Raw genomic sequence first — 15,743 nt, 5'->3', positions numbered from 1 at the left:
TATGAATTTTAGAGCATGTTTTTATCATACCAATCAGTCAAAGAAACAGTGAACGATGTGGTTATAGCAAAACTGACGTTATGGGCACTGTGGTCCCTGTAGCCCCATCTAGGGAAGCTCTAATATATTTAGGGGGTAGATAGAATGTATACCATACTCTTTCTCTTTGCTAAAACTCTTCGTTCTATAAATAGGTGAGTATTAGGGCCAGTAATAAGAGAGCAACTGTGTACTCTCAGAGTTAATGAGCATAATAGTATGATAATTACTTGAAACAGATATGAAAGATTCACTGGGCATAATTAAAGGTGACTTGGAAAGGACAGGAGTGTTTAAGGCATCCTTCTCATTGATCTCACAGGATTACCTTGACTGCATCAGGGACCAAACAAAACTTCCCCTGGGGACTGAAGAAAGATCAGCCCTTTTTGGAAACATACAGGATATCTACCACTTCAATAGGTAAGTTAATATTCAAAAGATTGTTCTCCCATAGGAACATTATGAACATTTCTCAAATGAATGCAGCCTGAGAAACTTTACCTGTAAGCCGTGACTCAGCTTCATACATTTTTGTGGGCTATTATGTCATGAAGCTTTCTACTTAGAAGTATCCTTATTTCCTTATGAGTCTCCCATGTATTCCATATTCTCTCGCTCTCCATCCTCCTGGCTCAGAGAAGAAACCTATTTGCCCTGGCGGGGCAATGACATCTTTTCTTCCACAATACGACATGAACAGGACATCCAAGAATATGTACTTGCTTAGTCTCCAGGATCCCCAGCTACACTGGATTTTCTATAACTTTTCTTCTACCTGGGGAGTGGGCTGGACACAGTAAACATACAATACATACTTCAAGTCATAACATACTAATGCAATTGAATTGATAATTTCAAATAATCAGTTTAATTAAAAATGTAAGTATGTAGCAGACACTGGGCTAGAAAATTAAAATAGTAAACAAGACAGAGAGTGAATAAATAAGTTATTTTATTAATGCTGCTTGAAAGAAAAGTTAGGGCCAGACATGGTGGCTGACACCTGTAATCCCAGCACTTTGGTAGGCCAAGGTGGACAGATCACTTGAGGTTAGGAGTTCGAGACCAGCCTGGCCAATATGGTGAAACCCCATGTCTACTAAAAATATAAAAATTAGCCAGGTATGGTGGTGCGCACCTGTAATCCCAGCTACTCGGGAGGCTGAGACAGGAGAATTGCCTGAACCCAGGAGGTGGAAGTTGCAGTGAGCCAAGATTGCACCACTGCAGTCTGTCCAGCCAGGGTGACAGAGCAAGACTCCATCTCAAAAAAAAAAAAAAAAAAAAAAGGGAAAGACACAGTTAGTAGTCTGATTAAGAGCACAGAAGCTAGTGTACAACATACGTAAGTTTGCATCCCAGCAAAGCCCCCTGTATGTGTTGGGTGAATCTTTAAAGGGAATGAAATTAACCCCTGTATGTCAGTTGTTTACTCAACTCCTTCTTCTCGCTGAGGCTCCCTGAGTATCCACACATACCTTACCTTCTCCACTTATCCTTTTCCTCATGGCACTCATCAATTTCTAACATACTATATGATCAACTTTTATACTATGCCTGTTGTTTCTTTCTTCTCCACCCTGACTCACAAAACACTTACTCTACAAGGACAGGAGTCTGTTTTGTTACTGTCTAAGTGTCTAAAATGGTGCCTGGCCCATAGGAGGCATCCAAACTTGTATTGAAGGAAGGAATGGAAATAATAGGAAAATCTCCCTCATATGGTTACGGTGAAGCTCCCGTGAACTGATAAACCTAAAGTGCCAGCACAAAGGAAGTACCAAAATATAAGCCCATGATGTTCTTGATTTTGCGATAGTGAAATCCCATTATAAAGTTCTGCAATGTCCTGTCATTTTATGACTCAGCTATAAACGCAAGCTCAGGCCTACCCATCTTGGCTTACTATAGTTGGTAAATGTGAGCTCCTTGAGGGCAGGATCTCCTTTGCCACCCTTGAATCCCAACACCTAGCACAAGCCTGACCTCTGGGAGACAGGTTGCTTGACTTGAAATGCTTATCCTTTAATTCTGAAAGCCTAGGTTGTAGCAAGTGTCAATGTTACCACAGAACTGTTTTCATTTGACGCAGACTTTGAAAAACAGTTTGTGTATTTTGCATCAGTATTTCTCAACCTGGGCTACCCACTGGAATCACCTGGGAAACTGGATCCTACCTTCAGAAATTCTGACTTGGTGGTGGGACCAGAACATCAGAATTTTTCAAAGGTCTTCATGTGCAGCCATGGTTGAGATACACAGTCTAGATAAAATAAACAAAATAAAAAGAAAATAGAGAGAGGGTGTAGAAACTGAATTGGAGAATCCAGAGTCTACATGTTCATTAGTAACGTGCTGGTGTGAAAGCCAGCCCTCATTGTGCAATCACTGATGATAAAATCCTGTGAGCCCCTGCATAGTTTCTCCTTCCAGAGCCCACTACTGGCCCTGTAAGCCAGAAGGAAGCAAGAGGGCTAGATCCTGGGAGGCCCCTGGCCTAGGTCTTCTGTGGTTTGGCTGTGAGTTGATGGTAAGGCATATTTATAGAGTGCTTGCTCCATACCAGAGGCCATAGAGCTTTAGATGCATTTTCATTTCATATGCATTATCTGAGCCTCTCTGACTCCAAACCCCAGGCATTCAGCCACGTGCCCTCTTGCCAGAGTGGAGCCTTGCTTCTCTGGTTCATGAAGTGTGGCTTACTCCAGGAGGGGCTCCTAATCCCTGGAGTTTAAATCTGTATGTGTCTTCTAATTTAAAGAAAGATAAGAATGAGGCCGGACATGGTAGTTTACACCTGTAATCCCAGCACTTTGGGAGGCCGAGGTGGGCAGATCACAGGCTGGCCAGCATGGCAAAACCCTATCTCTACTAAAAATACAAAAAAAATTAGCCGGGCATTGTGGCACATGCCTGTAATCCCAGCTACTTGGGAGGCTGAAGCAGGACAATCACTTGAACCCACGAGTTGGAGGTTGCAGTGAGCCAAGATCATGCCACTGCACTCCAGCCTGGATGACAGAGTGAGACTCCATCTCGAATGAATGAATGAACGAACGAACAAACGAGTTAGCAAGAAGTGATCTTTGCAGTGGACCCCAATCTGCAGAAGTTAGGTGGTGACTGAGATTTACATTCCTGAATTACGTCTCTGTTCTTTTCCCTCTCTTTTTTTTTTTCTCTGAGGCACAGTTTCACTGTATCACCCAGGCTGGAGTGCAGTGGTGCGATCTCGGCTCATTGCAACCTCCACCTCCCGGGTTCAACCAATCGATAGGTGTGTCAATTTCAAAGATACACCTATCTGGCAAATCTGTGGTTGGGGCTTGAAATAATAACTTTCAGCTTCTGTTAGTTCAGGTCCAAGTTTTTCAAAATAATATAATAATACTGTGACCAACTAGGCAAGACTTAAATCTAAAATTAAAGAGAGCATAAAGAAATGGTATTATGCTGGCCTGAAAAATTCAACTGACTAGGTTTCTTTTTTCAGCGAAGATTTCCAAAATACAGAAAAGCACAGAAAGACATTCTGTCAGAGAGTCGGGCGTGGCTTATGGGAGTCTGTCATATTACTCCTTTCTTTGTGCCTTATTTGCTTTAAAATTTGTTTGAAGCATAAAGACATTATAAACAATATTGAATCCAGTTATATCCCCTTCCCCGGTCACATTCCGCTCCATGAGGAATGGCACGCTGATGTGTTGGTAAACCAGTTCTCCAGCATGGGGAAAGGGGAGGGAGGATCTGGAATTTATAATGTTTTTTGATTTCTGTGGTATAAACACTCCCATCACAGCAGATTTCAAATTACTAACACAACATCATGAACATGGAATTAAGAAGAGATGTGCAGAATTGGCTCAGAGAAGCCAGTGGAATCTGGCTTAGTACACAACTGTGCTGGAACTGCCATCCAAAACTTGGTGTTTCCTTCCCAAGCATGGTTTTGTTGCCATTACTATATATACGAGTATTTATTTAAAATGTGTAACATGCTGTGGGAGGCCCAGGTGGGAGGACTGCTTGAGCCAAGGAGTTTGAGACCAGCCTGGGCAACATGGCGAAATCCCATCTCTACAAAAAATCAAAAAGTTAGCAGGACGTGCTGGCACATGCCTGTGGTCCTACTACACAGGAGACTGAGGCAGGAGGATCACTTGAGCCCAGGAGTTTGAGACTGCAGTGAGCTATGATGGCACCACTGCTCTCTAGCCTGGGCAACAGAGCGAGACCCTGTCTCAAAAAAATAAAAGAAGTCACATGCACCTATTTCAAACATGGCATACATGGTGTCAACTTATAGGTGATTTTCACTCAACATTGTTTTTGGGATTTATAGCTCTAGTTCATTTAACTGCTATGTATTATCCATTGGTGATGATCTGTCTCTGCATTTTGCCAATTGCGTTAAGATTGAGCATCTTTTCTTGTTGGCCATTTTTATTTCTTCTGCAGTTTTCTGGCTCATATCCATTGCCCGTTGTTCTATTGGGATATTTCTTTTTCTTATTGTTATATAGGAGTTCTTGATGAATTCTGGCTAGTGATCTTTGCAGATTATGTGAGATGTAAATATCTCCTACCATGAGACATGCCTTTTAACTTTAATTGTGGTTTATTTGAAAACAAATTGTATAATGTGTAAGTTCGACTACACTAAGTATACTTTTTATAGCATGTAGGTTTTATGTTGTGTGTGTGTGTTTTTGTTTTTTTTTTAAAGTCCTTTCAATCTCAGGGCATAATATACTCTATTTTTTTCTAAAAGTCTTAAAATTTTGTCTTTCACGTTTGTCCTTAATGTGCCTAACACTGATGGAGGCATGGTGTATGCTAGGAAATCTAAACTCTTATTTTCATGTGGCTAGCCACTGATTTTAAAAGTACTTCTCTCAGCTGGGTGCAGTGGCTCACGTCTGTAATCCCCGTACTTTGGGAGGCCAAGGCAGGTGGATCACCTGAGGTTAGGAGTTTGAGACCAGCCTGGCTAATACAGCGAAACCCTGTCTCTACCAAAAATACAAAAATTAGCCAGGTGTGGCGGCAAGCGCCTGTAATCTCAGCTACTTAGGAGGCTGAGGCAGGAGAATTGCTTGAGCCTGGGAGGCAGAGGCTGCAGTGAACCAAAATTTTGCCACTGCACTGCAGCCTGGGTGACAGTGTGAGACTCCATCTCAAAAAATAAAAATAAAAAGACTTACATGGATGCGTGGGTCTGTATTCTCTTCCACTGGCCCGCCCATTCTTGTCCCATACCACACTGTTTTGATCATCAAGCCCACATACGTTGCTTTTCTTCAACACTGGCTTAGCTTTTCTTGACTCTGCACTGTCAAGGAATTATTTTTTTAATTTGTTATTTCTTTGAACTACTCTATTGGGATTTTTTTTTTTTCTTTTTTTTTGAGACAGAGTCTCACTCTGTCGCCCAGGCTGGAGTGCAGTGGCCGGATCTCAGCTCACTGCAAGCTCCGCCTCCCGGGTTCACGCCATTCTCCTGCCTCAGCCTCCCGAGTAGCTGGGACTACAGGTGCCCGCCACCTCTCCCGGCTAGTTTTTTTTTTGTTTTTTTGTGTTTTTTAGTAGAGACGGGGTTTCACCGTGTTAGCCAGGATGGTCTCTATCTCCTGACCTCGTGATCCGCCCGTCTCAGCCTCCCAAAGTGCTGGGATTACAGGCTTGAACCACCACACCCGGCCTCTATTGGGATTTTTATTGAAATTGCATTAAATTTTATAGATTAATTTCAACAGAATTGACATCTTTACATTACTGTCATCCCATCCATAAACATGTCTTCAAGCAAGCCTTTAAAATTTTCTTTAATGTTTTATAATTTCTCCATCACATTCATACATGTAACTTTTATGTTTTTTTAATACATGTGACTTTTAAAACTTTATTCCTAGATGCTTATAGCTTTTGATGTTATTTGGACTAGAACATTTTTTCTATTGTTTAAATTGGCTATTATTCTCATCTAGCAAGCTTTTGATTTTTATATGTCAAAACTGTAACAAACTTTCTCAACTTTCCTGTTCTAAGAGTGGTTCATAGATCTCTTGGATTTCTATGTAGACAATGATGTCTGAAAATGAGGAAGCTTTTTTGTCATCTTTTACAATTCTTCTACCCTTTATTGTCTTTTTCATGTCTCATTGCTTTGGGCAAGTCTTTCTATACAATATTGTTCAGATGTTGACATCCTTATCTTCTTTTTGGCATTAGCAGGAATGTTTTGCCCTTAAGTGTGATGTTTGCTATGGATTTAGACAAACACTTTTCCTATTTTGCTAAGATTTTATTGTGAATATTGAATTTTATTCAATGTTTAGTATGCCTTTAATAAAGTTAGCATATGATTTTACTCTTTCTATTCATAATGTGGTAAATATTAATAGGGGATGTGATTTGAATCATATGTAACATTACTAGAATAAACCTACCTAGTCACAATGTTTTGTATATTTAGGCACTGATTAGTTTGATTTTTTTTGAGACAGAGTCTCACTCTGTCATCCAGGCTGGAGTGCAGTGGCGTGATCTTGGGTCACTGCAGCCTCCATCTCCCGGGTTAAGTGATTCTCCTGCCTCAGCATCCCAAGTAGCTGGGACTACAGGCACATGCCACCATGCCCAGCTGATTTTTGTGTTTTTGTAGAGACGGGATTTCACCATGTTGGCCAGGTTGGTCACGAACTCCTTGATCCACCCACCTCAGCCTCCCAAAGTGCTGGGATGGGAGCCACTGTGCCCAGCCCAATTTATTTATATTTTTAAAATAATTTTTTCAGGTATGTTCATAAATGACAATAGTATATAGTTTCTTTCCTTGTCCTATCTTTGGTCAGTATTGGTATATGTCTAGATTTAAATTGCTATTTCACAAAATCTTCCATCATGAAATGTTTTGGAATACAATTGAAAATTTATTTTTGTGTACTTTTTGATACCTAAATATCTCTTTCTCTTACCATCCCTATGATAACCTAGAAATTTAAGTCTCTGGTTTGGTGTCTGGAATAAATAACCACAAGGTCAGGAAATTGGGTTAGTCAAAAGAAACCACTTTCCTCATTTGAGTCAGCCCCCAAAAATCCAAAAACGTGTTTTACTGCAAACCAAAAAAGAAATGCCAAGTTTTAAAAAGAAAGTACCCCTCTCTTGGAATACAGAAACGTTACCTAAATGGTAATTTGAGCCTTTCTTTAAGAATGAAGACTGAGGAAATAAAGATCATTCCTCCATGTTGAATGTCTGATTTTAGACATTCAATTGTTTCTTAGGAGATTAAAATCATCTAAGCTCTCTCCTTCCCTCAGGAGATCAGAGTAAAACCTTCCATTTACCTTCAACTCTTTTCTTTATTCAGTATACCTATGTTGAGTCGTTAGTCTGCATGAAACCCTGGACTAGTCTAATAGTGTAAGGATGAATGACACCATTGTACAACAGAGGCAGTAAGCCACATAATCAAGGAAGGAACAGAATGCTTTGAGAATGCTGAGGAATGTGCAATTAATTTTGTCTGAGGGGAACTTTACAGAGCAACTAACACATGTCTAAAGACAAAAGAAATTCTTTGGGCCACGCTATTTCTTCCCCTTGCAATGTAATTTAGGGAGTGAAATCATGGGATTCGTACAACAGCAAGGCAAAGGAAGGTGGAGTCATTTTCTTTTTTAGTGCATTTTCATACCACCAAAATGTCTGACTTCTGCACAATGGCAGAGATATTTTTGCCCACACTTTTTTCAACTGGACTTTTCTAGAACAGTGCCTGGAAAGTATGAGTGAAATTATTGCAGTAATTTCTCTTCCGTGCATATGTGTCTCTGTGGATGCAGTGGGTTAAAATGCCAGCTGATTAGGCAATGGGAAAAGGAAGTGCTGCTCAGACCGGAAGGGGAGGGACCACATCCTTGAATCTCTCTCAGTGTAAAGCAATAGAAGATTCAAGGTCATAATACAATTCCTGCCTCAAAGTTCACATCAGGGGTCAGAAAAGCTTCACATGGGATATGTTCTGTAAAAGAGAACAGTGTTTCCTCTCATTTCCCACCCAACTAAGGGACCTGAGCTCAAGTAGGAAATTTTATAATTGTTTTAACAGTCCTACTCAAAAAGGAGAAAATATTTAAAATAATTACTCAAGGAAAAGAGAAAACATCCAAATCCTGAAGGCAAGATGACTCGTTGAATACAAAACACAATCTGTGAGTTATTTCTTACTCCTAGTGCACATGTGGGGTTGCACATTAGCCACACTGATGCAGTCCTGGTGCACATGTGCAGTTGCACATTACACTGATGCAATCCTGGTGCACATGTGCAGTTGCACATTACTCATGCCGATGCAGTCCTGGTGCACATATGCAGTTGCAGATTACTCACGCTGATGCAGTCCTAGTGCACGTGTGCAGTTGCACATTACTCACGCTGATGCAGTCCTGGTGCACATATGCAGTTGCAGATTACTCACGCTGATGCAGTCCTGGTGCACGTGTGCAGTTGCACATTACTCATACTGATGCAATCCTGGTGCACATGTGCAGTTGTACATTATTCACACTGATGCAGTCCTGGGGCACATGTGCAATTGCACATTACTTGCGCTGATGCAGTCCTGGTGCACATATGCAGTTGCAGATTACTCACACTGATGCAGTCCTGGTGCACATTTGCAGCTGCACATTAGCCACACTGATGCAGTCCTGGTGCACATGTGCGGTTGCACATTAGCCACACTGATGCAGTCCTGGTGCGCATGTGCAGCTGCACATTACTCACACTGATGCAGTCCTGGTGCACATGTGCAGTTGCACATTAGCCACACTGATGCAGTCCTGGTACACATGTGCAGTTGCACATTAGCCACACTGATGCACATCCTAGTGCACATGACTGATTCAATGAGAAATCCATAGTCTCCACCCCCTGAGACTGTAACTGTAGAATTGTCCTGTGTCTGGTATTTAGGAGTGTCTTCAGTGGCTGATGCACTGCATTCCGGGCCCTGACTGTGCTCCCATAGTACTTTGTGTGTTTGCATATCTTTTATAGCGAGATGTCTTCCTCTATCCCGCCACACTCTCTGTTGCCCACCAAATTCCAGCCACTGTGGGTTCCTTTGTATACGTCACAGGAGAACCCACCAAGCTCATTCTATCCTGGTTTGCAATCCCATTCTTTTTTTTTTGAGACAGAGTCTCTCTCTGTTGCCCAGGCTGGAGTGCAGTAGTGCAATCTAGGCTCAGTGCATCCTCCACCTCCCAGGTTCAAGCGCCCCTCCCTCCTCAGCCTCCCAAGTAGCTGGGATTACAGGTGCTCACCACCATACCTGGTTAATTTTTGTATTTTTAGTAGAGAGGGGGCTTCACCATGTTGACCAGGTTGGTCTCAAACTCCTGGCCTTAGGTGATCCACCTACCTCGACCTCCCAAAGTGTTGGTACTATAGGCATGAGCCACTGTACCTGGCCTGCAATCACATTCTTAAATTACTTTCTTTTCCAAGTCTTCCTGCACTCAAATATTACCTCCTCAGAGAACCTTCCCTGACTGTCCTAACCTTCTTTCACCCTTGCCCAGCCTCAGTTGCTCTCTATCATACTACCCTCTGTTTCCTTCATATCACATAGTACAATGTGGTATTATGTTGTTTATTTGCACTTATTAGTACTTTTCGCCTGTGGTCAGAACATAAACACATGGGACAGGGCCTTTGTCCACTTTCTTTACCCCTGTAACCTCCTTGGCTGACATCCAGTCTTTTAGCAATTGCGTATTACATAGCAAGCAAACAAAGTGGATAGGAACAGCTTCATGGGGATGATAGCCCCAGTGACAAGAGCATGAGAGAAAGCCATTACTTCCTCTTTACTGGTCCCATTTTTATTGTGTTTATCCTGTTTTAGAAAAGGGTTGTAAAGGAAAGTTGACCAGGTAACTCAAATAAGACCTGTCTGGTAGGCAGTACCATGTTGAAGATATGACAGTGTGGAGTCTGGCCCTCAGCCTTGAGTGGAACAGCAAACAATTCTTTCAATAGATGTATTTCTAGGAGAGTATGGGACTGGGATTCAGAAGGCGTGAATCTAACCATGGCTGTGGCCATTCATTATTAGCAGTGTGACCTAAGGTAAGCTACCTCCTTTAACAAGCCATGGTTTCCTCACCTTAAAATTAGGGGTCGAGGCCGGGCTTCATGGCTCACATCTGTCATCTCAGCACTTTGGGAGGCTGAGGCGGGCAGATCACGAGGTCAGGAGACCGAGACCATCCTGGCTAACACAGTGAAACCCTGTCTCCACTAAAAATACAAAATATTAGCCGGGCATGGTGGTGGGCACCTGTAGTCACAGCTACTCAGGAGGCTGAGGCAGGAGAATGGCGAGAATCCAGGAGGCGGAGCTTGCAGTGAGCCAAGACCGCGCCACTGCACTCCAGTCTGGGCGACACAGCGAGACTCCATCTCAAAAAAAAAAAAAAAAGAAAGAAAGAAATTAGGGGTCGGAACTGAAGGTATCTGAGTGCCCTCCCAGCTCTGTGATTCTTGAGCAACGAGTGCCAGGCATTCATTCACAGGTGAGGTACACTTGGAGCCTGGCTGGGTCCCCTGAGACACTGCCTCCTACCAGCACGTCCTCTCATGAGATGGAACTAAGGCTTGGAGGCAATCTGGACATTCAGTTTAAAACATAGGGGGTTAAAGATTGTCAAGAAGGTTTTGTGTTGTTTTGGTTTTTTGAGACAGTCTTGTTCTGTCGTCTAGGCTGGAGTGCAGTGGTGTGACCTCAGCTCACTGCAACCTCTGCCTCTTTGGTGAAGCGATTCTCCTGCCTCAGCCCCACGAGTAGCTGGAATTACAGGCGTGCGCCACCATGCCCAGCTAATTGTTGTATTTTTAGTAGAGACAGGGTTTCACCATGTTGGTCAGGCTGGTCTCAAACTCCTGACCTCAGGTGATCCACCTGCCTCGGCCTCCCAAAGTGCTAAGATTACAGGTGTGAGCCACCATGCCTGGCCTGCCAAGAAGTGTTTCTGTTGTACTATGAGAAATAACAAGGCCGGGCGCGGTGGCTCATGCCTGTAATCTCAGCACTTTGGGAGGCTGAGGCCGGTGGATCATGAGGTCAGGAGATCAAGACCATCCTGGCTAACACGGTGAAACCCTGTCTCTACGAAAAATACAAAAAAATTAGTCAGGTGTGGTGGCGGGCACCTGTAGTCTCAGCTAGTCAGGAGGCTGAGGGAGAATTGCTTGAACCTGGGAGGTGGAGGTTGCAGTGAGCCGAGATCGCACCACCGCACACCAGCCTGGGCAACAGAGCGAGACTCTGTCTCAAAAATAAAAAGAAAGAAAGAACATGATGGAGTCTGCTCACAGTTCTTCCCTGCTAAGAGAGGGCCTACACTGAAAGACCGGGATACAGTACATCCAGAGCACCCCATCCTCTACTAATGGAAAATACTGGCCCAAAAATGTTTCTCTGGCTATTATTTTCTTTTTCTTATTTTTTCTTTTATTTTATTTATTTTATTATTATTATTTTTTTGAGACAGAGGCTTACTTTCTCGCTCAGGCGGGAGTGCAGTGGCATGATCTCAGCTCACTGCAACCTCCACCTCACAGTTTCAAGTGATTCTTCTGCCTCAACTTCCCGAGTAGCACCATGCCTGGCTAATTTTTATATTTTTAATAGAGACAGGGTTTCACCATATTGGCCAGGCTAGTCTCGAACTCCTGACCTCGTGATCTGCCCGCCTCGGCCTCCCAAAGTGTTGGGATTACAGGCATGAGCCACCGCACCCGGTCCTCTAGCTATTACTTTCTTAGACCTTTTGTCTTATCTCATCCAGTATTCAGGTCAGAATGATGCAGTTTCAACTCTCCTTAAACCCTTTTCCTATTTGCCCTGAGAATACTGGACAGCGGTGCTCACAGGTGCAGCGTTTACCCCAAGATAACTTTACCATAACATATCTCGCTTTTATTATTATTTTCAAATCACTCCACTATATCGACTTTGGAAACAAAAGACATCATTCTCTTTATAGCATTCTGTTTTTAGTAGTGGTATTTCTATTTACAAAATATAGTTATTCTCGATTGCTGAAAATGTCAAATCCTAGAAAACACAGCATTCCTACGCAGGATGTTAATGTCGTTCTTGAATGGTTGTTGGCCAAAGATTCAACTGATGAATCCAATTTCTCTGAAATAGATGATTCTGATGATTCAGATGATTGTGATGTTCTGTTTAGAGATAACTCCAAGAACAGGTTTTGTTGTTGGTGGTGTTTGTTTTGTTTTGTTTTGTTTTCTGAGGCAGAGTCTCACTCTGTCGCCCAAACTGGAGTACAGTGGCACTGTCTCAGCTTACTGCAACCTCTGCCTCCTGGTTTCAAGCAATTCTCCTGCCTCAGCCTCCTGAGTAGCTAGGATTACAGGCGTGCACCAGCACGCCCAGCTAATTTTTTTATTTTTAGTAGAGACAGAGTTTCACCATGTTGGCCAGGCTGGTCTCAAACTCCTGAACGCGTGATCTGCCTGCCTTGGCCTCCCAAAGTGCTGGGATTACAGGCATGAGCCACTGCGCCCAGCCGAGAACAGTTTTTATATTTTATTTTCACATTGGAAATCAGATTAGGCCAGGCACGGTGGCTCATGCCTGTAATCCCAGCACTTTGGGAGGCCGAGGTGGGTGGATCACTGGAGGTCAGGAGTTTGAGACCAGCCTGGTCAACAGGGTGAGACCCCATCTTTACTAAAAATACAAAAATTAGCTGGGCGTGGTGGCACAAGGCTGTAATCCCAGCTACGGGGAAGCTGAGGCAGGAGAACTTCTTGAACCTGGGAGGTGGAGGTTGTAGTGAGCCAAGATCGTGCCATTGCGCTCCAGTCCGGGTGAAGAAGCGAGATTCCATCTCCAAAAAAAGAAAAGAAAAGAAAACCAGTCAGATTAGCTTCAACCTCAAAGAGCATGCTTATGTAAAATTAAAAGAGTATTGGCAGAGAGCTGAACTTTTTTTTCTAAATGGGAAAAGAGTTAATTTAATCACACCCATCTTTCTATAAAAGAAAATGATATAAATATCAGCACTGTATTTTCTGATCTTACAAAGGGAGTGTTTTATAGGAATATGGAGAAAAATGTTTGGAATTGGGACTGTATTAAAAGATCCTTTCTAAATACAAGATAGGCCACTGGACTTTAAAGTAATGGTTCGGTAGCCAGGTGTGGTGGCTCACGTCTGTAATCCCAGCACTTTGGGAGGCTGAGGCAGACCAATCACTTCAGGCCAGGAGTTCAAGACCAGCCCAGCCAACATGGTGAAACCCCGTCTCTACTAAAAATACAAAAATTAGCTGGGCGTGATGGTGGGAGGCTGAGGTAGGAGAATTGCTTGAACCCGGGAGGTGGAGGTTACAGTGAGCCGAGATCACGTCATTGTACTCCAGCTTGGGCAACAGAGCGAGACTCTGTCTCAAAAAAATAATAATAATAATAAAATAAAATAAAGTAACAGTATAGTGCATTGATGTGGTGTCAGACTCAAACAGGTCTTTAACCCATTACCGCTTGCTGAGTTTCAGTGTAATATGAAGGATATTAGTGGACTATCCATACTTAATTGGAAAGGCCATTAAAATACTCTTTCCTTTTCTAGTGACATATCTGTGTGAGGCTGGATTTTTTTTTCCTATATACTTCAACCAGAACAACAGATTGCAACAGATAGAATGCAGAAGCAGATATGAGAATCCAGCTATGTTCTATTAAGTTAGAGATTAAAAATTTGCAAAAATGGGAAATAATGCTACTCTTCTCACTAAATTTTTTAAGAGTATAAACAGGTCCTGATGCCAAAAGTTTCAGAACCACTGCCTTGGAATGAGGAACACCACACGATAAACTCCATCCCTGTGAAGAGTTCATGATTGACGTTGTGGCTCATTTTCAAATATGAAAGGACAAATGAAGATACTCAGAATTTGAGAGCAGTATCTAATATGAATGACAGAAACTAAAATCATCAAAAAGGGAGCTCAGCAGAAAACAAAGAACAGGAAAGAAAAGTACAAAATCATTATCATCATCATGGCATCTTTGGAAATAAGGGAAGATTTTGCACCCATGAAATAAGAACAGAAGCATAAGCAAGAAACATCCAAAAAGCATGTTTTAAAAAAAACAACTTTGAGGCCAGGTGCGGTGGCTCACGCCTGTAATCCCAGCACTTTGGGAAGCCAAGGCAGCCGGATCACGAGGTCAGGAGATCGAGACCATCCTGGCTAACACGGTGAAACCCCATCTCTACTAAAAATACAAAAAATTAGCTGGGCGTGGTGGCGGGCGCCTGTAGTCTCAGCTACTCGGGAGGCTGAGGCAGGAGAATGGCGTGAACCCGGGAAGTAGAGCTTGCAGTGAGTGGAGATGGTGGCACTGCACTCCAGACTGGGTGACAGAGTGAGACTCCGTCTCAAAAAAAAAAAACAACTTTGAAATTGAAAATCTGATGATTGAAACAAACAAAAAGTCAATACAAGAAATGGGGGGAAAAAATAGATGGGAAATAAAGTGGAGGTCTTTCCCCACCAAAAAAATGGAGCAATAAACAGGAAGATAGAAAATAGAAGAGGAAAATAAGGAAAATTCGCATATTAAACCAGGATATTCAATATGTGAATAATAGGAACTTTAAAACTAGAAGGAAGGAAATATCAAAGACATAATTCACAAGCAGAGATTTTTCTTTTTTTTCTTTTTTTTTTTTTATATGGAGTCTCACTTTTAACATGCAGGCTGAAGTGCAATGAGCAATCTCGGCTCGCCGCAATCTCCGCCTCCCAGGCTCAAGCGATTCTCCTGCCCCAGCCTCCCGAGTAGCTGGGACTGCAGGTGTGCACCACCACACCCGGCTAATTTTTGAATTTTTTAGTAGAGATGGGGTTTCACCGTGTTGGCCGTGCTGGTCCCGAACTCCTGACCTCAGGTGATATGCCCGCCTTGGCCTCCCAGAGTGCTGGGATTATAGGCGTGAGCCACCACACCCATCCAGGAGCAGAGATTCTCAAGTGTTTTGGTCCAGGATCTCTTACATGCTTAAAAATTACGAAGGACCCAAAAAGCTTTTTTGTTTGTGTTTTATTACGTTTTGTTTGCCACGTTAGAAACGAAAACTGAGAACCTGTTAAGATATCTATTTATTTAATACTAAAAAAGAAACAAGTCCACATATTTCTAGAAAAATAATTTTACTACTTTTTCCACTAAATTTTTTTGTTTGTTTTGGAACTGTTTTACATTTTCACAGATCTTTTTACTGCCTGACTTACTAGAAGACAACTGAATTCTCATATCTGCTTCAAGTTTCCATCTGTTGTGATATCACACGTCATGTAGCCTCTGGAAAAGTTCACTGTACTCTCATGAGAGAATGAAAGTTTAAAAATTTAATAATGTCCCAGTATTTTTTATGAGGTCCAACCTTGTGGACCTCCTAAAGGGGTCTCGTCTCAGGAACCCCAGGGGTCCTTAGACCACACTTGGAGAACTGCTATCCAGATCATTTCCCAAATTTGTACATTGGCTCAGTGCATGAAAAAGACCCACCCAAAGCCTGTTATCACAAAATTTTGTAATTATGTCAACTAAGAGAAACTCTGAAAGCTTTCAGAATGGGCTGGGGATC

The 15,743-nt window shown here is 42.5% G+C and overlaps 1 protein-coding gene across 6 annotated transcripts in view; it reads left to right on the top strand.

Annotated features, from left to right (window-relative positions):
- PLEKHG1 (pleckstrin homology and RhoGEF domain containing G1) overlaps window positions 1-15,743 on the top strand; it is a 211,590-nt gene that overhangs the window by 138,729 nt on the left and 57,118 nt on the right. For 5 of the 6 annotated variants that reach the window (XM_009205883.4, XM_031667353.1, XM_031667352.1 and 2 more), the window contains one exon: window positions 362-462. The exons of the other annotated variant lie outside the window; for it this stretch is intronic. In XM_009205883.4, the coding sequence (XP_009204147.2) occupies window positions 362-462 (101 nt within the window). The remainder of the gene's footprint in view (window positions 1-361; window positions 463-15,743) is intronic. 6 annotated transcript variants of the gene reach the window in all.

Source organism: Papio anubis, chromosome 6 (genome assembly GCF_008728515.1).
Source record: "Papio anubis isolate 15944 chromosome 6, Panubis1.0, whole genome shotgun sequence".
Lineage (NCBI taxonomy): Eukaryota > Metazoa > Chordata > Mammalia > Primates > Cercopithecidae > Papio > Papio anubis.
This window is presented reverse-complemented; position numbering and strand designations above follow the sequence as displayed.